The 25,010-nt window shown below is 37.0% G+C and overlaps 1 protein-coding gene across 5 annotated transcripts in view; it reads left to right on the plus strand.

Annotated features, from left to right (window-relative positions):
- LOC106876173 (microprocessor complex subunit DGCR8) overlaps nucleotides 1-25,010 on the plus strand; it is a 73,395-nt gene that overhangs the window by 37,325 nt on the left and 11,060 nt on the right. For all 5 annotated transcript variants that reach the window (XM_089354610.1, XM_089354628.1, XM_089354614.1 and 2 more), the window contains 8 exons: nucleotides 10,105-10,174; nucleotides 14,791-14,851; nucleotides 16,337-16,409; nucleotides 17,936-18,037; nucleotides 18,178-18,276; nucleotides 19,350-19,432; nucleotides 20,010-20,110; nucleotides 24,259-24,358. In XM_089354610.1, the coding sequence (XP_089210736.1) occupies nucleotides 10,105-10,174; nucleotides 14,791-14,851; nucleotides 16,337-16,409; nucleotides 17,936-18,037; nucleotides 18,178-18,276; nucleotides 19,350-19,432; nucleotides 20,010-20,110; nucleotides 24,259-24,358 (689 nt within the window). The remainder of the gene's footprint in view (nucleotides 1-10,104; nucleotides 10,175-14,790; nucleotides 14,852-16,336; nucleotides 16,410-17,935; nucleotides 18,038-18,177; nucleotides 18,277-19,349; nucleotides 19,433-20,009; nucleotides 20,111-24,258; nucleotides 24,359-25,010) is intronic.

The raw sequence follows: 25,010 nt of genomic DNA on the forward strand, positions 1-25,010 counted from the left end.
TTTTCCACACAGCTATCCTCATCCAGTTTTGCCAAATGACCATACCAGCGCAATTGTATCTAATATATCATTTCACATTAACTTTTTCATGCTTGCATGGGTCAGATGGTAAGGTAATAATTTCTCCATGAACATATTTGCATGGTAGATTGGAAACAAAGGTCAACCACTAGTATGATGGTTTACAAGTCATATGAAGTCAAAGCAAGAAGACATAGCACATACATATATACTCAAGTTGTTACAGAGTGGGACTAAACTAGAGACCATGTGTTGGGAAGCAAACTTCTTACAACACAGCAACACCTGCACCTACTACATATACACACACCATCATCATCATCATCATCACCATCATCATCACCATCATCACCATCATCATCATCATCATCATCATCATCATCATCAAATGTCTGTTTTTCTATGCTGGCATGTGTTGGACAGTTTGACAAGATCAAGCTGCTGCAGGGCTGCATTGAGCTCCAATGGCAGCTTTGGCATGATGTCCTTCCTAGCACAAACCACTCTACAGAGTGTACTGGGTGCTTGTTTCATGCCACCTCTACCTATGATGTTGCCAAGTAATTGCATGAATGGAAAATGAAAAAGCTCCCCCAACTAGTGGGGGGGGGGTCAGTATTTGAGAGAGGGTGGTGGCTTAATGCTAGGCATTGAAGAGGACATGTGCACATATGTTGCTATAGAGAAGCTACATGACAGCCCTCCATTAAATAAGGGTGGGTGTTGCTAGGAAGACAAAATGGTAGTGATGGGGTGCCAGAGCAAGCCCTCAAGATTTATAATAAGGTGAGCATAAGAAGATATGAACAGTGGATCAGTGAGGGCGGTTAGGGTGGATAGTTTCATAACAATGTGAGTGGAGAGCAATAGTTGGTTGGAGATGGGGGTAAAGGCGAAAGTATTGAGTAATGAACAAGTGTGAAGGTGAAGTTGGTGGGAAATGCCAGTACAGAGAGGGGTAAGGGGAGAGAGATAGAAGTGGTTCAAGGAAGATAGATTAAGAAATAAGGGCATGATGTGTGAGGTGTTGGCGTGGTGTGGAAGAAGATGTAGAGGTACATAAGGATGGCTATAGTGAGTGGGGTATGCTGGCAGATATGAGAGATGTTAAGATGAAGTATGAAGAGAGAGAGAGAGAGAGATAATTGGAGGCACAAAAAAGAGATGACTGTTGAAAATAGTGTGAGAAGAGATGATAATGAGAATGCTGGATAAAGTGGTTCTGTGGAGTGGGGGGGAAAACGGTAACTGGCAGTGCAAAAATGGTGGGAATGTAATATGTGCTAATTCTGCTCTCCAGTGACTACAGTAGCTGAATAGTGCCATAGGTAGAGAAATGATGGAAATTAGATGGGCATGAGATGTGGGGAGTGCTTAACAGGTCAGCATGGGCATGGGGGTAGAACCTGGCATATACAAGGATAAATAACATTTTTATGACCTCGTTTTTGCTGTGATGGATGGGTCCTTTTGAGCACATTGAATCACAAATTGTTTGTCCTTTATTAACTCTTCTGTGAAGCTCATCATCTTGAGATCAGCCTTCACTACTTCATCATACATCTTCCTAGGTCTCCCTCTTCCACAAATCCCATTCACTTAAGCAACCAGCACTTCTTTGTGCAGCTGTCCTCTTTCATGCACATCACATGACCAAACCAGTGCAGTCTTCTGCCTTGTACATTACATCTGATTCCTCTTATGTTTAATCCTTATCTCAATACATTAGCACTTTGTTGTACATGCACACTGACATTGCATATCACAATGGAGCATATTAGCTTCAAACCTCTCTAGTCCTCACATCTCTTCTGCATTCAGAGCCTATGTCTCACTATCAATTGGCATTGCTGTTTGTATACAAGCATCATACAATCTGTCTTTCTGTCTGTCAGAGAGACCTTTGGTTGCCAAGGCAAATAACAGCTCTCTGAACTTTCTCCATCCTATTTTTATTCTCGTAACTATATTTTCAGAATATTCCCTTTCATTGCTAATTAGCTCACCTAGCTCTACTACTTCTTGGGAGTCTTGAAGGCATTTGAGAAAATATAGGTCTTGTGTATTCTTAGTGTTTATTTCTCCTGTGTACCTTCTACATATGAACACTGCTTTCTCTGTTAACCTTCCTGTGATCCCACTGCCCCTCTTGTATGTCCATAGTTTGCACTAGGTAGACTGTAAGGAATTCTTGCTTTTATGTTGAGTAGGGCCATTTACTTGAAAGAGTAGCGTCTTGTCTATTTTCTTACTAGAACTTTGGTCTTTGCTAAATTAACTTTAAGCCCCTTTGATTCCAGGTTTTGCTTCCACACTTGGAATTTTTTTGTAATGCTATTGCAGATTCTGCTATAAGAACAAGATCATCAGCATATAGTAGTTCCCTAGGGTGGCTGGTCTAATTTCTTTTGTAAAAGCTTAAAGGACAATGATGAATAGGAGGGGACTGAGAACTGAGTCCTGGTAAACTCCTACTTTTAACTGTAAATTCATTGCTATACCTATGGCTAACTCTCACCTTACTGGCAGTGCCCCTGTATATGGCTTGTATGGCTTTCACAAGCTGTTCATTTACCCCTAGCTTCCTCAGAGACCATCAGATCACAGAACGAGGAACTCTGTTGAAGGCTTTCTCCAGGTCAGTGAATGCCAAGTACAATGGTTTACTTTCAGCTAAATACTTCTCCTGCCATTGTCTTTCTAAGATGTGCCAAATTGCATCTTATTTTAATCAAATTCTGTTCCCAATCAATTGGGCTATAACTTTCTCTCTCTCTAACTTTGTGACTTAAATCAGCAGTTTAATACCTATGTAATTACTCCTTTCTATGCTTCTCCTGTACCCTTGTAACAGTTGATTGTGATGCTGCTACACTAGTCAATTGATATAACACCTTCCTATACAACCTGATTAACTATATGAGTAGGCTGTATCCTTCTCTGCCAGATATTTTAAGCATCTCAGCAGTAATTCCTGATGGATCAGGGGATTTCCTTGTCTTCATGTCCTTAATTGCTTTATCTATCATATTGTGTCAACTGGGATAGTTAGTCCCTCTGTAAGGTTCATGTTTGGAAGGCTCTCCTCCTATGCATTTTCCACATTTTAATAACCTTTCATAGTAGCAGTTTCATGTCTATTTCTTTTCAGGATCACTAAGTGCAAGCATACTGTTGTCTATCCATACATCTTGACTCCCTTTGCTATACTGTCTTGCCATCTGGAGCATGCCATAACATTGGCAAAGCTTCCTTCCTTCTGCTTCTGCCCTTGTTAAATAAACATGTTGCCTAACTGATATAGTTCTTTACTGCTTCCATTTTTCTGGTTTTTCCAAGCCTGTCTGTACTTTTATGGCCCTGTCTACCTCACAGTTCCACAACCATATTACCCTTAGTTTGGCTGAAAATTTTGTCCCAACCACAGATTTGATCTGTAGCCCTCAGTAGTTTGTGGCTCAGGAATTTTCAGCTGTCATCTTTGCTATATGACTCTATTTCCTCTTCTTTTTCTTCCAATGCCTCAACTAGTGTGTATTTAAATGTCTGATTGTTTAATTGATCTTTAAGTTTTTATGTCATCCTTTTCAAAACTGGTTTGTGTTTCTGAGTCTGAAGTTATTAACCACCAACCTTTGTTGTGCATTCTTCACCAGGGAAGGGTTTCATAATCATAAGCACCCACCTATCCCTTGTGGCTGGCTGGTTTTTATATATGTATGTATATATATATATATGTGATGTATGTGTGTGTATACATGTGTATTTATATGTATGTGTATACATGTATGTATATATGTGTGTGTGTGTATATATATATATATACACAAACGTGTGTGTGTATATGTATATCTTAGCAGTAATACCCATTGTTGATCGAGTTATTACTTTTACTCTTTCTCGGGAGCCACAATCAACATGTTATATATATATAATTTACTCCTCCTATATGTGTGTATTTTATAAGAGAAAAATATGTAATAACTGAAGTAGAAAAAAGATCAATTTCATACATGAACTTTTGTTTGTTTATTATATGACAATGATAAGTGAGTTGTATGTGTTATTTTATATATCAATACAGTAATGGCAATTATATAATACACAAGGCTTTGGTTGGCATTGGAGCTGTAATGAAAGAGAATTGCCCAACGTTCTACACAGTGGGACTGAACCCAAAGCAACATGGTTGGAAAGCGAGCTTCTCAACCACACAGCCATGCCTATAAAGGAGAGATACATTTTGGATAATATACTCCTTGATACAATATGCTTAACAAAAAGATGGGACGTTTACGGCAAGAAGACCTTTGATTTTAATATTTACTTGACCAAAGAAACAACTAACAACACTATATCATTTGTTTCAATGAAATTGAGCAAATTTTAAAAAAAACTGACAGAATTTTATGTTTATTACTTAATTATGATACCAAAACAAATAGATTTATAAATCTTATGTCAAACTTTTATTGAAAACTTTCAACATGTCTGTATCCCTGCATACTTCAAATCTCTCCTTAGTGTTGTGAAACACATTCAGTTAGCATTTCAGGAGTTAGCTCCTGCACTGCTAACTGAATGTGTTCTTTAAGCTCAGCTAAATGGTCGCTTCATCTTAGAAATGGAGGTAAAGAAAATGATTGCTGCCAAAAGTGAGTTTAAAAAAATTATACATTAATCTCTATTTTTGTAAGCTGTCTTAATTTTTGTATGCAGTGTAAATGAACCAAATAGAAGCACATGTACATACTGCTAATTTAACAGTAAATGCCACAATAATTATTATAGATAAATTTCTTAATAAATATATATATATATATATATATATATATATATATTAATAAGCACATATATTAAATGCTAATTTAAGGGTTAATATGTAACTGTAAATATCTTGCAACTGCTGCGATAATTATCAACTGGTAATTGAACGGTAAATGTGTATTTTTATCTACCTTGGACCTGTCACCTCATTGTTTTTGTCAAGAGTTTCACCTCCAGCTGTTCATTACATCAGTCAACACACATATATACTGACACACCATTCCGCTGTCGTGGCCATCATCATCATCATCATCATCATCGTATAACGTCCGCTTTCCATGCTAGCATGGGTTGGACGATTTGACTGAGGACTGGTGCAACCGGATGGCTACACCAGGCTCCAATCTAATTTGGCAGAGTTTCTACAGCTGGATGCCCTTCCTAACGCCAACCACTCAGAGAGTGTAGTGGGTGCTTTTACGTGTCACCCGCTCGAAAACGGCCACACTCGAAATGGTGTCTTTTATGTGCCACCCACACAAGAGCCAGTCCAGGGGCACTGGCAAAGATCTCGCTCGAAAACCCTACAAGGCCAGTCAGGCGGTACTGGCAACGGTCACGCTCAGGATGGTACATCTTATGTGCCACCCGCACAAGAGCCAGTCCAGGGGCACTGGCAACGATCTCACTTGGCTTGCCGGGTCTTCTCACGCACAGCACATTTCCAAAGGTCTCGGTCAGTAGTCATCGCCTCGGTGAGGCCCAATGTACGAAGGTCTTGCCTCACCACCTCAGCCCAGGTCTTCCTGGGCCTACCTCTTCCACTGGTTCCCTCAACTGTTAGGGAGTGGCACTTTTTCACGCAGCTATCCTCATTCATTCTCACCACATGTCCAAACCAGCGCAATCGTCTCTCTTGCACACCACTACTGACGCTTCTTATGTTCAGCTTTTCTCTCAAGATACTTACACTCTGACGGGTATGCACATTTACATTACACATCCAGCGGAGCATACTGGCTTCATTCCTTGCAAGCTTACGCATGTCCTCAGCAGTCACAGCCTATGTTTCACTGCCATGTAGTATGGCTGTTCGTACACATGCATTATACAGTCTGCCTTTTACCCTGAGTGAGAGTCCCTTTGTCGCCAGCAGAGGTAAGAGCTCTCTAAACTTGGCCCAGGCTATTCTTATTCTAGCAGTTACACTTTCAGCGCACCCACCCCCACTACTAACTTGGTCACCCAGATAGCGGAAGCTATCAACTACCTCTAGTTTTTCTCCCTGGAATGAGATAGAAGTTGTTTCCTGTTTGTTTACAGTGTTTATTGCACCTGAACATCTGCCACATACAAAAACTAACTTTGTAGTTAATCTGCCTTTGATATTGCTGCACCTCTTATGTGTCCATAGCTTGCACTGGGTACATCTTATAGAGTTACTACCTACTCCTTTACTGCATACTGAGCAGGGCCATCTACCTGAAGGGGTTTGTGTTTTATCTACCTTCCTACTTATTAGGATTTTGGTTTTTGCTAGGTTGACTCCGAGGCCCTTCGATTCTAGTCCTTGCTTCCACACCTTAAACTTCTCCTCGGCCATAAAGATGGAAAGTTGCCTATGCGTAACGTTGTTCGCATTAGGATATAATTCAAATATAATAGAAATAAGATAATCTTGGTGTTATCACATTGGAATTAAAAGTGAAACAATATTATAGTCTTATCACATTAGAATTAAAAATGAAAGAATAAAAGTGAAATAATATTATATCATTACAATATAGATCTTATTTTCTCACGTTTGACATGTAATACTGAACCAGTCTAAAAGATTGCTCCAGGCTTGCATTAGGCAAGAAGTTGAAAATTTTTTTGGCCCATGACACTCCATGGAACCCAAGTAATGTATGTGTAAAATTTGAATGAAATCTGTTGGGTACTTCTCGAGTTTTAGGGATTCACACAGACAGACAGACACACATTCTCAGTTTTATATATATAATATTATATATATATATATATATATATATATATATATAATCTGAATTTTATAGCATCAAGTATCCATCACGGCTGGTCTTACCAGTCGGTTTCACACAAAATACAGTGGAGTGTTAGGTAACAATCCAATTATATAATTACACTCATCAGAGATAGTCAATATGGAAGGGAATATGGTGACTACTCTCTATTGTCTATTAGCTCAACTGGTCAGCGGCTGCTGCGAAAAATGTGGTGGAACAAAAATGGGCCAGGGGATTCAGCTAGGAGTTATGTCCCTTGGTTAGATATGTTGTGAAGCCGGCAAGAGTTATCTTGAAGTGGGGAAAGTGTGTATTAATAATGTGGTGTCCCTGTGGGGATGGGATGTGTGGTATGTGTATCAGTGTCATATGTATAATTTTTTCTGTGGGTGTAGGTATGTATAGTGCTGTGTTTGTTGGTCTATTTTTTCTGTAAAGAGTAAAGTTGTGGGGTTCTTATATTAGTGTGAGGTGTGTAATGTATAATGGTGTGTGTGTGTGAGGGGGTTTGGGCTGGGGGTAGTGGGGGATAGTTATATGCAGGATGTTTGCTTTATAGAGGTGTGCGTATGTGTACATAGGTGCATTGGTGTGTGTCTAGGTCAAACTCTAGCCAAATCCCTTGGCCCATTTTTTTGTTCCACCACTTTTTTCGCAGCAGCCACTGACCGGTTGTGCTAATCCATCTCTGACAATAGAGAGCAGACACCATAATCCCTTCCATACTTGCTACCTCTGATGAATGTAATTATATAATTGGATTGTTACCTAACACTCCATTGTATTTTGCACAAAACCGATTGGTAAGACCAGTCGTGATGGATACTTAATGCTATAAAATTCAGATAATATACCCACCCTACTAACAGTTATATGAGTGCATTTTCTCCCTCACTTGTGGTTTCTTAGACGACTCACGCACGTATATCATCATCATCATCATCATCATCATCGTTTAACGTCCGCTTTCCATGCTAGCATGGGTTGGACGATTTGACTGAGGACTGGTGAAACCTGATGGCAACACCAGGCTCCAATCTAATTTGGCAGAGTTTCTACAGCTGGATGCCCTTCCTAACGCCAACCACTCAGAGAGTGTAGTGGGTACTTTTACGTGTCACCCGCACAAAAACGGCCACGCTCGAAATGGTGTCTTTTATGTGCCACCCGCACAAGCCAGTCCAGGGGCACTGGCAACGATCTCACTCGAAAATCCTACGGGAGCCAGTCAGGCGGTACTGGCAACGGCCACGCTCAAAATGGTGCATCTCATGTGCCACCCGCACAAGAGCCAGTCCAGGGGCACTGGCAACGATCTTACTTGGCTTGCCGGGTCTTCTCACGCACAGCACATTTCCAAAGGTCTCGGTCAGTAGTCATCTACCTTCCTACTTATTAGGATTTTGGTTTTAGCTGGGTTGACTCTAGGGCCCTTCAATTCTAGACCTTGCTTCCACACCTGAAACTTCTCCTCTAGTTCTGATAGTGACTCCGCAATTAGGGCAAGGTCATCAGCATAGAGGAGCTCCCAGGGGCAACTTGTCTTGAACTCCTCTGTGATTGCCTGGAGGACTATGATAAATAAGAGGGGGCTGAGGACGGAACCTTGGTGGACCCCTACCTCTACCCGGAATTCATTGCTGTACTCATTTCCAACCCTCACCTTACTGGCAGCATCTCTGTACATGGCTCGCACAGCTCTCACTAACCATTCTTCTATCCCAAGTTTCCTCATTGACCACCAGATAAGGGATCGGGGGACCCTGTCAAAGGCTTTCTCCATGTCAACGAAAGCCAGGTACAGAGGTTTATCCTTAGCTCGGTATTTCTCCTGCAGCTGTCTCACTAGAAATAAGGCATCAGTAGTGCTTTTACCTGGCACGAACCCAAACTGTATATATATATATATATATATATATATATATATATATATATATACATCCATGTATTTTCACATTGTCATCATTTAAGTAAAAATAGTGATGCATGTTTGTCACCTGTAGCTATGTCCCACAGTTTGGCACTTTTGTTTTAGATATGCAAAGACAAGTGGAATCCAAATACCTCACTTGAGCTACAAGTACAGAATGGTGGTAGGGAGGGTATGCATTCATAAAAAAACTATCTAAATATGTCTTGCTCAAATCATGCTAGTATGGATAAAGTGGATATAAAGATGACACTGATGATTGTTTGTGTGTGTGTGTGTGTGTGTGTAGACATGGCTGTGTGATTAAGAAATTTGCTTTCCAACCATGTGGTTTTGGGCAAGTGTCTTCTACTTTAACCCTGGGTTAACTAAAGCCTTGCTGATGGAAACTGAAGAAGCCCATTCTCTGTGTGTTTGTGTTTCCTTATCTGGACATCATGTGATAGTTATGAGCATCACTGTCTTCCATGAAAACATGTCCAGCCATGGGGGAAAATTACCTTAAAAACATGAGAATTGGCACTAGGAAGGGTGTCTGGCCATAGAAAGTTTGCCTCAGTGAATTCCAGTAACATATAGAAAAGTGGATGTTAAAAAAATGATGATAGAAAACATATAGTTATTAGCAACCAGTGAAAATTCTTTTTCAGTTATTTGATGTGCTGGAAATTGTGATAATTTTCACCTTAACTAGCTCATACAGTGGCTCATAAAGAAGACAAAAAAAAATGACTGATGTCATAAAATACCATAAATGTAGACTGACAACTTTTAGAAGAATTAGCTGCAGAGAGAACTGTATGAGGTTCCACGATTTTATTCTCAGTTAGATCTGAACTGTTGCAACAAGTATCAGTGGAACTTTAGCGAAAACTAGTCAAGTGGTTATTAGTAGTCTAGTACTTGATTAATAAACTCTTTTAATAAAAACTCTTGCTTGTTTTATAAATTTCCTGTTATTACTCTGTTTCAATGAATTCAGGGTTCTTGTTCAATGAATTCTGTTTTTCTTTCAAACTTTGGTTAATAATTTATTTTCCTAACTTGAATATTTAGGTATCCTGTGATGTAATTAAAATTAATGCTTTAGTATTTAAACCAGCCACATCTGGCTCAAATATTGCATGTTTTGTTCAAACCAGCCAAATCTGGCCTCTCACAACTATCCTACAATGTCATTCTAAAAATGATCACACTGAAATCTCAAAGCTACAAGATAATATGTGATTAATTCAAAACAATGTTAAAAGGATATGCTTTGTATTTGGTAGAGTAATCTGAATGCTAAAGGATTAAGGGATCATAATTTTGTACTTTGGTATGTTATAATTTAAAATGATTAAATATTTTTGTTTTCAGATCCATTAGAATTGAGGAAGTATTGTGAGAAGAGATTTGAATTCAAAAAAATTACAGTTAAAAAATTTAAGTAAGTATTACAAACTCTTTAAAATCTCAGTGAGTGTTGGAAGTAGAAGTGTGTATAATATTAGGATTTTTAAGGCAATTATTCAGAGGGTCTAGTTCAAAACTGCTTTAAGGTCAGCATTTTATTAATTAGTTTGACAGGTGGAAGGAGCTGTGTTAATGTCCAGAGAATTGGTGGGGTTAATGTTTTTGAATATTAACCACTGGGTACAGAAAGATATGGTAGGGAGGGAATTCCAGAGGAATGATATTTTGGGAGAAAATGTCTGGACAAACTGCTTAGCATGGGACCTGAGGGGAAAAGAGTGGACACAATATGGGTGATGAAAACAGGAGAGATGAATGAGTTGGGAGGACCTCAGTAAAAGTGACACAGATCCAGCTAGTTTCAAGTAGTAATGGTTGTAAAGGCAGAATGAAGGGAAAGCACATCTGTTAGCCTAGAGCAGGGGTCACCAAACTACAGCCCACAGGCCGGATCTGGCCTGCCGCTGCATTGTACCTTTTGTGTAAGTACCTGCAATGAGAGTTAATTCCTGCAGCGATCATGTTTTAACTTGCATTGTTGTGTTAAAACTGGTTTGAAGAGTGCCATATATAAAAGGGAATGACTTCAGTGAATTATGTCATATATTTTGCATATTTGACTGTTGAAAGAACTCACAAGAGAGAAGCATCTAATAGTTTCAAACTTTGATATTCATTCAAGTCCTATATAAGCGCCCTGTTTATACACTGCATTATTCATCAGTAAAGCACTCTGTTGGAAAAACTTAGATATTTCTTCTGTACTGAGACCTGTCATTTCTGTGGTGAATTTCATTCGGGGTCATGCAATTAATCACTGCCAGTTCCAGGCTTTTCTTGAAGAAATTGATTCTGAATTCTGTGATATGCCTTATAACACAGCAGTGAGATGGCTTAGCTGCTGTAAAGTCCTGTTTCGTTTTTATAAGCTCCAAAGAGAAATAGATATTCTCACCGAAAAGGATAGAGCTGATCTCCTTCTGTCAGATCCTACTTGGCTGTCAAAGTTGTCATTTTTGGTTGATATCACATCCCTCATGAATGAATTGAACTTGAAACTTCAAGAAAAGGATAACCTTATCTGTGATCTTTACAGAATCATCAAGGATTTCAGAGAAAGCTATCATTGGAAGGAGGAAACTTCTTTCATTTTCAATGTTTCAAAGAGTTTTAAGCTGGAATTGCAGATGTCAACCTTGAGTTTCCAAAAGAAGATTATTTGTGACTTAAATAAGCATTTTTTGGAGAGATTTTCAAATCTCAACAAAATTGTGAGTGACATTCTGTTCCAGAATCTGTTTGATTATAACCTTGATGATATGCCAGTCAAACTACAGTTGAAGTTCATTAATTTGCAAGCAAATGACTTGTTGAAAGAGAAGCACAGAGAAGGAAAACTTGTTGAATTTTGTTGCTGCTTACTTGATAATGACCTTTCAGAGTTGAAGAAATTTGCCTCTAGTATGGCATCAATGTTTGGAACAACTTATGTATGTGAGCAAGTATTTTCAAAAATGAAGTATGTGAAGTGAGCACATCGAACAAGGTTGACTGATGAACATTTGAAAGCAATTCTCTTGGTTGGTTGCAACAATTCCAAAGCAAATGTTGATGATATCTTAAAAGCTAAATACCAGTTTCACAAATCACACTAATCTTTTTTGCTGCTTAGTTTGTGAGATTCGGATATGTGCACACTGGGTGTGATATAACTTATTGCTAATGTCACCTTTTTTGATAACCTTTTGGTAAATAGATATGTTGGTTGTTTTTATTTTTTGTGTATTTGTTGTATTGCATTGAATGAGATGGTTAAGCGGCTCACGCGCATCACTCTCTCAGTTATCCAACCCACTGTGTTTGGTGACCTCTGGCCTAGAGGCTGGTGTGTTTTGCTGAGCAACTTCATGCTAATCAGTTCAGTTGCTTTTTTTCTTTTTTTTTTTGTCATCATATCCAAGTTTAGGAGAAGAATTAAGTTGTACTGTTACAAAAAGGATATTACATTTTTGTGCCTCTTTGGGAACATACGAGTAGGGGTAACAACATCAACTGTAATCTTGTAGAGATGGAATCAACTGTGTGTCCCTCTTTATTTTGATTGCAATGTATAGAAAAAAAAACAGACGAGTTCACATAAAATTTGTGCATGTGACTGGCAGTTTTTAATTATTTAAACAAATGCACAGCATTTGTTATATATTGATTAAGAGTTCAGTACACAACACATGCCACCACAATCAGAAAGTCGATTCGGTGGGTTGCAGCTGGTATGTAATGATCTTCTGAATAACCTTTCCCCAGGAGAAGCAGCTTTCCCACCTGGTGAAGATCAGTGATTGAGTAGAACTTGCTGTAAATAGGGATACCAATCATCAGTGACAGGATTCCATGCAGATAAGGGACATTTGATGGTTTGGACAACTTGTTTAGCTTGCTCATTTGAATGTGGATGATAAGGAGGTATATATATGCTCTTTATGCCAAGAGTCGATAACCAACCTTTCAATGTTGTAAATTCATGTGCGTTGTCTGATACAATAACTTTTGGCAGTCCAGACAGAGCGAAGAGACACGTCAAGCACTTTTTTATGTTTTACTTTTTGCATGAGGCACAAAGGATGGCATCAATGTAGTTGGAATATGAATCGATGACAATAAGTAAATTGCTATTACAGATGAGGTAATGTTGCAGGGAGCACCTATATCATGCATCATGTCTATCATGTGTCCATTAAATGGGGAAGATTCAAACTTGTGTTTTTCCAATGTGTGACTGATAAAAGTCCTGATTTCATCCTGATGACTCATCCTGCGATCATTGCTGGCACTTTAGCAAACTTTTGCATGGTGGCCTTTCTTGCCACAGTTTTTGCAGATAGCTTTTATTGCAGGGCATTTGTGGTGTGGGAACCAGAGTTTTCCACAGCAGTAACAGGATTTGTCTCTCAAAATTTTTCTTTTATTTTGTGCAGTCGTTTTGGAATAGGTAACGACTTCTCCTTTTGAATTGTTGTTGCAAAGAATGTTGTAAAAATTGTACTGTAGCTGCTAAACTGAGTTTGTTAACATCATTAGCTTGAAGAACTTTCTCTTTTTCCTTGCTGCTTCTTAGACTGACAACCAAGGCAGTATGAGTTTTTCACTCATTGGCATTTTAAACGTTTTCAGACTTTCAAAATCGCAGTATTCTCTGATATGTTACAGATTTGAAAGAAATTGAGAAATTGATTCATTGGGTTGTTGAATAGTGGAGAAGAATTTTGTTCTTTTGGCTAGTATCAGTTTCTTTGAAGGAACAATATTATACAGAATCAAATTTTTTAGGTCATTTTTGTAGTATTCTTCAAGATATTAATATCTCGGATAATTTTTAATGCTTGTATACCTACCAAAGAAATGAATTTCATAGCCATAAGACTTTGGTCATTATCTTGTAGGTTATCCTTTAATTTGCCCGCATAAGCTTTTGCTTCAAATGCCATGAGCCGGGTTAAGATGTCTTTGATTGACTGTAAGTTTATGTCATCAAGAGATTTTCCTTGCTCTGTCAGCGATAACATTGCCAAGTTTTGTTATTTGCGAATTCCTATCTATCTGTAGCGGAAGAACAACCAACAGCAGAACATATGAGAAGGGGTAACAACATCAATCGTAATCCTGTAGAAATGGAATCAACTATGTGTCCCTGTTTATTTTAATTGCAATATATAGAAAGAAAACCCAGATAAGTTCACATAAGACTCATGCATGCCATGTGACTGGCAGTTTTTAATTATTTAAACAAATGTATAGCATTTTGTTAGATACTGATTAAGAGTTCAATACACGACGGACAGCTTCTGACCTATTGAAATTCAAGTAATAGTGTTGTGCTAGTCCTTTGTGTTTGTTTTGTTTCCAGCATTATGTTTTTAAAACTTGTGTTGCTTTGTGTTTTTATCAAAGAGAAATACATTCTTCTGCAAACAACCGATATGGATTTATAAACAAAACATTTAAGGAGTTGGTTGATTTGTCCACATAAAAGATGGTACTTGTCTTGTATTTGTGTTTGACTGAGAATTGCTTGTTGGTGTTTCAGGAGTCTCTATGTTGTTGCTCAACCTGCAACAAATAGCAACCTTCTTTAAATTGCATCCTATCATCTTAAAAAATAAAAAAAATAAAAACATTGGATAACATAGTCTTAGATATACAAAATGGTATGATAGTCATATATATGGTTTGATCATGGTTTACTTGAGGCTCAACAACAACAATCATTCCTCTGTGCTCATTTGTGAGTGATTTATGCAGGATATCTTTTATACATAAACAGTGACCACATAAAAGACAGAACTGACACCTCACTTGTCATTTCATACCTTATCCATCTATCTAGTATCTTGGCAGGATTCAAGGAGGTTATTGTCAGTTAATTGAATCAGTATTTTTCCAAGCCACTAATTTCTTGCTACCTAAGTAGAATAATTAAAAACCGAGAACATCATAGGATGTAGGTTGAAAACTCATTGAGATGTGAACTGATTCTTTTAAATTTATTTCATTATTGCCACTCCTTTGTGTAATCATGATTATCTCTTGCAGAACATGGAAGGAAAGAAGACGTCACATGAGTTTAATGAAAAAGCAATCACGGCCAGCTTTAGTAAGTAAATTTATATTATGCCTTTTGTCATGGAAGTTTGCTTGTGGCAAACTTCATCATCAACATTACCATCATCATGCATCTGTTTTCCCATGGATTGAATTTGATGTATTTGATATTTCTCTCTATCAATTTTCACATTTGAGTAACATTCTTTGCATTAATTGCAAAAAATTGCCTATGGAAGTAACTCAAGTGGAGCAATTGGATGATTTTAGATAATTCAAGTAGATAGTGATCTACTGAATAACACAATTCATATTGTCATGCATTAATACAAAATTTTCCTCATTCTCTCATATAGCATATCAAAATTGTTTGAGATGATTCTGCAAATTTTAAAAGTTTGCAGCAAATTTACAACATAAATACTTTGCTATTTCTAAAATGTTGAAAAAAGGGATATCCTTTAACCCCAAAAAGTCAATTTTTCTTTATTTAAGTGTGTGTGCGTGTGCGCGCGCACACACACACACTTAAAATGAGTTTCTTTGGTTAGAGGATATTCCTATTAAATACAAATGCACTTTTCATCAGTGTGTTTATATATATATGTGTGTATACACATGTATACATACCTAAGTTTATTTTTCTGTTAAAAGTATTTTCCCAAAAACAATTTATATGAATTAAAGTCCTTTTGAATTAATAATGAAAAAAATTTGAAACAGCTTGAGAGGCAACAAAAAGAAGGTCCAGTAAAAGGAGATGAAAATTTGACATTTTCATTCCTATTTCATGCTGTCCTTTTTAATTGGTTTGTCAGAGAAGGGTATTGGCCATGGTCCTTTCCAAAATCTTTGAGAGTGGTGGTGGTGGTAGGAGGAAGTTATCTGAATTCTTGCAGTGTTGTGAATTCTGTTTCAGGTGGTCTTCCATACCATTTCCATCTACCATATAAGATTTTTGGGGTCCATGCAACAAAATAGTAAATTGGGGATCCACATTGTATTTCAAGAGCCCCTGAAAAAATTTTTGCTTTAGATCTATGTATCGATATGTATTGCAAGAAACAGCCAGATTTCTTTCTTTAAAGTTTTACATAGTTCAACCTACACAAGTTAATATGAAAAACAAAATAGAATTTTGAAAGAAATTTCTATAAAACTAGTTTTTAAATATTGAATGGCTATGGGAGTCCACCAGAATAAAATAGTAATCAAAATGGTTGAGAACTCTTGCTTTAGTTGATCTGAGGTTATGGTACTGTGCAGTGGGATTGAACCCAAGCCTACATGGTTGCAAAGAAAACTTCATCACTACATAACCATACATGGATTAATTCTTATGAGTCTTTTTGAGAGGAAAAACATTCTTTTTATCAAGATTTTGAGTATTTGTTGTTTCTTTTTAAAGCTATGAAATGATTTAGCATAGAATTCTGTGGCACAATTATGACAAATAAAACTTCAGTGTTTATATCTACAAGTTTGTAACACAAAGTTCTGATGAATACTGTTTTGGTATTCTTTTGTTTACTTACAGCCCTCAAATACCAAACTAATAACTTGCCCTGTTCCTTCAAGCAAAGGTGATGATAAAGTGAATCGACGGCGAGGTAATTACTAGATATTAAAACATTAGGAATGTTCCAATGATGGATTGATTACATACCACAAATTCATGAGGTTAAAAGGTTAAACCTTACAATATTTCTTCTAGTGTGACCCCTGAGTAATTTATTCTCTAAAATATGCCAATTAGTGTGTAATGAATTTTTTTTTAGTTAGTAACTATCTCATTACTATTTTGTTGTGCATGTATAGTGAAGTTTTGATTCACTCTGAGATCTAAGAAGAGTGAAGCGTGTCAGAAGTTATCTCCCATACATGCCAGAATAATTAAGATAATGTTGAATGAATGAATGAATAGGCCCATCCTCACGGCTGGAAGTTGCGGGTCTTGAACACAGCTGTCACCCTTGCCACAGACTGCGGTCTTGTGTCATTGCCTAATATTGTCTTTTCTTCACTCCAGGAATATTTCTAATTAGACTTTTTAAAGCTAATTATATTAAATGCTAACACAAACTCATCTATTGTTTTTTATGTGAATGGTATTCTTGAGGAAGTACTGCCACAGAGGTTTTCTTTAGTTTCATCATCATCATTGAATGTTCTTCTTCCATTACTGGGTTGGATTGGTCAGTTTGACAAGGTCTAATGAACTGGAGAACTGTTTTGGCATGATTTCTAAGGTTGGATGCCCTTCCTAGTGCCGACCTCTTTCATGAGTGTACTGGGGGCTTTTTTCCATGATACTGGCATTGGTGAGATTGCCAAGTAACTTGCAAGACAAAGAAAAAGAAACCCGTACACATAGTGAGGTTTTAGTATGGGAGGTGACTGTATGCCACATGTTTAGAGGCTAAAGTATGACAAATTGGCACAGATGTCTTACTAAAAAGGAGATACAAGGCTGTCCTGCGTTATATAAGAGTTGGTAGGAGGAGCTGGAAAGAAGACAATATTGATGGTGATACAAGAAGGTGAGTGTATTAGAGAATATGGATATAAAATCGGGAAGGATGAGTGGATAAGTTCATTAGAGCGTGAGAGTAGAGTGACGGGTAGTCATGAGCAGGTTCAGAGGTGACTAGGAACTAGAACGAGGCATAAATGTAGTTGATGGTAAATAACAGTATGAGAGGGAAGGTGAAAGAAATGGGTGTAGTTCAGAAAAGGTGATAAGTGGCAATACCAGAAGTATGGAGAATGGTAGTAGAATAAACTTGTAGTTAAGATCAGATAATGGGTAATCAGAAGGTGAAATGTAAATGAGGGCCACTACTTAAACTGGTCAGCCAAATAGTAAAATTAGTCCCACACTCATGCTTTACAGATAAATGGTTAGCAGTCCAAAGTTTATCTCTGAATTACTTGTTCCAACATCTATAAAATTGCATGAATTTGCAAGAAATAGTGTGATAGGGTGAGATTTAATGTCCTATCATTAACTACACTTTTTTGGATGCTTCATAAATGTAGCATTAAGGTGGTTTATTCCCCAAATAAAGCTCATAGGTACTGTCAGTTCTACTCATATAGATTAGCTTGAGAGTTGATGTACAACTTTTTATTTCAGAATTTGTTCTAAACCCTAGTGGCAAGTCTTATGTGTGTATACTACATGAATACGTCCAGCATACAATGCGGGTACAACCACGATATATTTTTAGAGAAGTCGGTAAGTTTCTTTGTTTTGTTTTTTCGTTCCTATTTTTCTTTGCGATTTTTAAAGCTGTGAAAAAAACATTGCTTAATTTATGTGATTTTCTGCTGTTTTAATTTTGAAAATCCATAAAAATATTTTCTTTAATTTTGTAGAAAATGCTCAAACTCCTTACAGTGCAACTATTGTGATAAATGATGTGGAATATGGTACGGGATTTGCTGGAAGCAAAAAAGCTGCCAAGATGGAAGCAGGTGAATTAATTTACATTTATTTATTTACCTTTCATTTAGATTTTTGCTTTAAAATGTATTTGATATTGGGAGCCTAGGCAGCTTTTCAACTGGCCGCTCCTGCCAACTGTCCAGCCCATACCAACATGGAAAATGGATGTTAGATGATGATGATTGAGATAAATATTAAAGACAAGCTTATTTCTGCTTGAGTAATCCTTAGGCTTTTTGTTTCAGAGTACATTTAACTATCATTAAGCTGTAATGCTAATCCTTCTTTCTGAATCACAAAGATTTATAGAGGTGGTGCCACTCTCTGGTTTCTGGAGTGTTGAGTTGAGAGAAAAAAATATTCCCTTGTAAATAATGTTTGTTACAGCTTTTCTTGAAAAGTGCAACTGAACTCTGCTCTCTTCACTTACACAATGCTGCATCTGTTTACAACAAGGAATTATTAACATGTATGATACCTGTTTACTGTTAGGTGGACTTAACCATTAAAATTTACTTTAAACACAGATATAATACAACACTGGTGACTGGATATACAGCGCAGTCCTCTCAGCTAGTTATCCAGTACCCTAGTGATTGAGTTATCTTGCATTTTCAAGCAGTGTTGAGTGTGTTCAAAATGTATTATTCAAGTAGCTTACTGAACTTTGCTATCTAGTCTTTATGATGTATCTTATTGTAGAGATTATGGTCTGAACACTTAGAAATTATATTTAGTTTATTAGTGTAAATTGGCTTATTAAGTAAATTTTATTAACCCTTTAGATTTTAAGCTGGTCAGATCATATCATCAAAATTTCAAAGCTATGAGATAATTTATGATTAATTTGAAACAATGTAAATAAATAAGCATCACGTTTGGCAGAATAATCTGAAAGCTAACGGGTTAAAGATTCTTCATTGACTTGTAATTGATATTTGTGTATGAAGATTATAGCTTTATTACATCATGAAACAATGTTCAGTTAAATGTTTTTATATATATTGGTTTGAGTTGAACCAAACTGTGAAACATTGTTTCAATCTCTCTATTGTTTACATGAAAGCTCATTATTTTTGGCTTTTTTTATTTCTCATTTTAGCGAAAGCAACACTTAAAGTGTTAATTCCTGAAATGAATAAGATGACAGAAGATAACAAGAGTTATGAATCTGAAGATCTGTCTGTAAGTAAATTTTATCATGTTATTATAATGGCTTAGTACAAGACTCTATATACTTAACTGAGAATAACTAAAACGATTGTGTAAGAAATTTAATAGACTGTTGTTGTTATTAACGACTTAGTCAGTCACTCTTTAATACGAGTAAAGTACAAATGATCTATTAATACAGACAAGCTAAGTACATGTGATCAATAATCTGTGAATGTTGCTGGGATTTTAGTAGTACTGTTGGTGCATGTGAACAAAACAATTGTGTTGAAATGGAGATGGGAGGAAAATAACTGTTCTGGAAAAAATGGTAATTGAATATTATAGAATTGTAATTTCAGAAGTGCCTAAAGGAATGTTTTTTGTTTTTTCTTCTAAATCAAATTATTGATATGTCAGATCTAAATTTAAGTCTGTTTGAAATGTATTGAAGTTAGTGTTGTATCTATTGTAATCCTAAGTTTGTTTTCATTAAAGCATATTCTTTTTCTTCAACTTGTGTATCCTAGAATCAGTTTATGCAGTTTGTCCTAATGTTAAACTTTCTGAAATCGTTTAACATCAACAGAATAATGCTCATTTGTTTCAGTTTTTTGATGAAATTAAAATAGAAGACCCCCGTGTCTATGAACTTTGTAATAAAGCTGGACAGCCAACACCCTATCAGATCTTATTAGAATGTCTCCGCAGGTAAGTATTGGGTTTCAACAAGGAAACCCTTCTCATTTTTTGTTTTTATGTAAGTCATTCTTCTGAGGATGAGAGATATTTCTTTCATTAAGGATAATATTTCATTGAAGTTGTTGAAAAATTAGTAAATAGTGGAAATGATTAGCTGATATAGTTTTAGAAGGAACAATTCCCAGTCTCCCTAATTATATTGCATACAAATTCAACAGTTTCCAGTGTTTTTCTATAAATCTAATATATGCAAGTTGCCTGGGTTGATATAAAGTAAGAATGATAACATTTAGGGCAACTGTGTACAAATTGGATTTTATGAATGGCATCATTGTGTTTTGTTTTTCTTATTTTTTTATTCAATAAATTTTCCTACTGTAATAGGTGTTGGTTGAGTTTGAAAATGTGAATATTTACCTGATAATATAAAATTACTTATTTTTGATATATTTCATTAATGTGGTTTCTCCATTAATGTCAGTAATATTTTGCCTAGGAACTAAGTTTTGTTTTGTAGTTAACCATCTTAACCCGTTTCAAAGCATTCATATTTAAATTAAAATTGGCCATCATAATTTTAAGCACAGATGATTCGTTACTTACCAAATATCAGCTTAATGGTAAAAGTGATTTAAGAGTTAATTCTTCCAAATTCTTGATTATTTATAAAATTAATTGAAACATAGGCACAGGCGTGGCTGTGTGGTAAGAAGCTTGCTTCCCAACCACATGGTTCCTAGTTCAGTCCCATTGTATGGCATCTTGGGCAAGTGTCTTCTACTACAGCCTCAGGCCGACCAAAGCCTTGTGAGTGGATTTGGTAAATAGAAACTGAAAGAAGCCCGTCATATAGGTGCAGGAGTGGCTGTGTGGTAAGTAGCTTGCTTACCAACCACATGGTTCTGGGTTCATTCCTACTGCATGGCACCTTGGGCAAGTGTCTTCTACTATAGCCTCGGGCCGACCAAAGCCTTGTGAGTGGATTTGGTAGATGGAAACTGAAAGAAGCCTGTCGTATATATATATATATATATATATATATATATATGGGTGTGTGTGTTTGTGTCTGTGTTTGTCCCCCCAACATCGCTTGACAACCGATGGTGGTGTGTTTACGTCCCCATAACTTAGCAGTTTGGCAAAAGAGACTGGTAAAATAAGTATTTGGCTTACAAAGAATAAGTTGTGTGGTGAGTTTCTTCGACTAAAAAACCCTTTAAGGCAGTGCTCCAGCCTGGCCATAGCCAAATGACTGAAACAATCTATAATAATAAATGCAAAACTATGTCTGTCGGTCCCTCCAGGACCCCTGTATCTCTGTCTACATTTGCTCTGCATAGACATATCTCTTTTTGGAATCAGGATGATCCTAGGGTTGAAAATCTGCCCTTCGTTTGGTTCTTAAACATCCAGCATTGGGATCAGGTCAGGACGATGATTTGTTATATGCTAACAGTTGAAAATTCAAATTTAAAAAAAAAACTCCAAAAATTTGTGAACTTCCAAGTTTGTCATTTAAACTGAACTTATGGTAATACCATATTGGTTGGATGCCAATAAATGCTTTATTATTATTGCTCCTTTTAGTTTTGGGCTGCAGGCCCAATTAGCCCTCACAGGAGCTAGCTTAAAAGTCTGCATGGAGTGTGGTTTTTAAGCTAATAAAAGAATATAGGTCATTAGCATTATTAGATCTTACTCAGATCTCCTTGCCTGTTTGGAATACTCTTTTACTCTTTCACTTGTTTCAGTCATTTGACTGTGGCCATGCTGGAGCACCACCTTTAGTCAAGAAAATCGACCCCAGGACTTTTTCTTTGTAAGCCTAGCACTTATTCTATCGGTCTCTTTTTGCTGAACCGCTAAGTTACGGGGACGTAAACACACCAGCATTGGTTGTCAAGCGATGGCGGGGGTGACAAACACATACATATATATATACCAACCACATGGTTCCGGGTTCAGTCCCACTGCATGGCACCTTGGGCAAGTGTCTTCTACTATAGTCTCAGGCCGACCAAAGCCTTTTGAGTGGATTTGGTAGACGGAAACTGAAAGAAGCCCATCGTGTATATGTATATGTGTGTGTTTGTGTGTCTGTGTTTGTCCCCCTAACATCACTTGACAACCGATGCTGGTGTGTTTACGTCCCCGTAACTTAGCGGTTTGGCAAAAGAGACTGATAGAATAAGTACTAGGCTTACAAAGAATAAGTCCTGGGGTCAATTTGCTCGAATAAAGGCGGTGCTCCAGCATGGCCGCAGTCAAATGACTGAAACAAGTAAATGAGAAATGAGAATGAGAATATACATGTGTAATTTTAAATCTAATTTTTCTATAAGTTTCTGTAAGTGATATTTTGTTTGTCTTTTAATATAACTCATACTCTGATTTGCTTGAGCTTGAGTAAATTAATTGTCTCAGTATAACTCTTCAAGTTTTAGTGATTTATTCACTCATCAAAATTTTGTGCCACTCCACATTGCCATTCAGTTACCATGCACATATACAATGTACTCCTTCCTGAGCCAACAAAAGAGCCTCTGAGCCTCTATATGTCTGATTGACCTGCTAGGAATGACACAAATTTCCCTTCAATCACAGTCTACTGTCTTAAGATGATATTTAAGACTGTGTTGGATAATGTAGTATTAGATACATGATGCCTTAAAGATGGGATGATTAAGGCTGGGATGCTTTTGCTCATGTGTCTGCTTAATCAGTGTCAACCTGGGGCTAAACAACAACAACAATGGATCTGTTCAGTTTGGCACACAGATTTTTTTAATTAATTTTTTTTAACTAAACAATTTGAAACTTTGTATACTGATGGAATTTCTCACCCAGAACACAGTTTACTTTGAACATTTTTGACAAAATTTCGTATTTTAGGAGTTATTTTGTGTTAAAGTTGTTGTATTTGAGTAATTTTAGCCAATCAACGATGCGTATTCAGTTGAAGAAAGCTATTGTTGTTTGCAATAGTAATCGAAGAGGAACAACTTCCGGGTCATCTCAACTAAATGTCACCACTCTGTTCTATTTTATTTTTTGTTTACTGCCTGGGTTGCATATTACAATTTTTTTTTTTTTTCTTGTCAGAGTGACCAGTAAACATATTGAGCTACAGGTCCGCAGCTATCTTTGTTGTTGTTGACGTGTATGTAGTTTCAAAATGCCTTATTTTACAACTTTGAGATATATTGTTATTGTTATGATTTCATCTTACTATAATCAACAACAAACACATTTTGTCACTATAGAAGTCTTTATTAGATTAAAAATAACATTATCACAATATGAAGGTAAAACAAAACAAATATGCTTTGTTTTCTTCTGGGCACCAATGTACTGTAGCAGTAGTCTTTCATATTGTTCACCGACCGACCTTTCCTCTGAAAAACATCAGCGGAATCGGTCAATCTCCATACACAAATTATTTTCCTCCTGAAACTTATAAAAAAAGTACACATGTTAGGCGCACTTTTCTATAAGCCTCACTAAATTTCCCAAGTAAAAAGTAGCAGTTTATACACTGGGAAATATGGTAATTGTAGTGACAGTGATTAGTTTGCTTGCTGGTTGCTAGTTGATAGTGTAGATGTGGCTGTCTGCCAGTAGGGAGGGAAAGAGTAAAGAATGCAGAGTCCCAACTAGAAAGGATAAAGGTGGCATTGTCTTCACTCGACATACAAATAGAACAGAGTGGTGACATTTAGTAGAGATGACTCAGAAGTTGTTCCTCTTCGATTACTATCGCAAACAACAGTAGCTTTCTTCAACTGAATACGTATTGTTGATTGGCTAAAATTACCCAAATATGACAACTTTAACATGAAATAACTTCTAAAATATGAAATTTTGTCAAAAATGTGCAAAGTAAACCGTGTTCTGGGCGAGAAATTCCACCAGTATTCAAAGTTTCAAACTTTGAATACTGGTTAGTTAACTGTTTAGTTTTTAAAAAATTAATTAAAAAATCTGTGAGCCAAATTGAACAGATCCACAACAATAATGCTTTCCCTGCTTTTGAGATTGACTGCACCAAAGATTATGAGTTAAAAGTAAGATAGCTTTTAAACACAAAATTTGCTCTTAAACTTTGGGTGATTAAACTCTTTGATTTAAATATAATTTTTTGAACATTTTTTTTGTAGGAATTATGGCATGGGAGACACTCAATGTCAAATGGAAATGAAAACTCTCAAGCACCAAAAGAGTGAATTTACTATGACTGTTGGGAAGCATAAAGCATCAGTAAGTTCTTTTATCGCCCCCATCACCACTTGTCAACTGGTGTTGGTTTGTTTACATCCTTGTAATTTAGTGGTTTGACAAAAGAGACTGATCGAATAAGTACCAAACTTAAAAATAAGTACTGGGGTTGATCTGTTCAACTAAATCCTTCAAAGTGGTGCTCCAGCATGCCCACATTCCAGTGACTGAAACAAGTAACAGATAAATGATATTGGACACTAAACTCTGCTTGCGAAGACCTGTTGGGGCAACTGAAATCAAAATCGAAATTGTAATTGAACCAAACTCGATGACTGGCACCTGTGCCAGTGGAGTGCTAACAGCACCGTCTGAGTGTGATCATTGCCAGAGCAGCTGTCTGGCTTCCGTGCCAGTGGCACATAAATAGCACCATTTGAGTGTGATTGTTACCAGCGTCGCCTTCCTGGCACGTGATAAACATTTGAGCGAGGTCGTTGCCAGTGCCGCTGGACTGGCTCCTGTGCAGGTGGCACGTAAAAAACACCATTTTGAGCGTGGCCATTGCCAGTACCGCCTGATTGGCCCTTGTGCCGGTGGCACATAAAAGCACCCACTACACTCTCGGAGTGGTTGGCGTTAGGAAGGGCATCCAGCTGTAGAAACTCTGCCAGATCAGATTGGAGCCTGGTGC

The sequence above is a fragment of the Octopus bimaculoides genome, chromosome 1, assembly GCF_046866305.1.
Source record: "Octopus bimaculoides isolate indiv1 chromosome 1, ASM4686630v1, whole genome shotgun sequence".
Classification (NCBI taxonomy): Eukaryota; Metazoa; Mollusca; class Cephalopoda; order Octopoda; family Octopodidae; genus Octopus; species Octopus bimaculoides.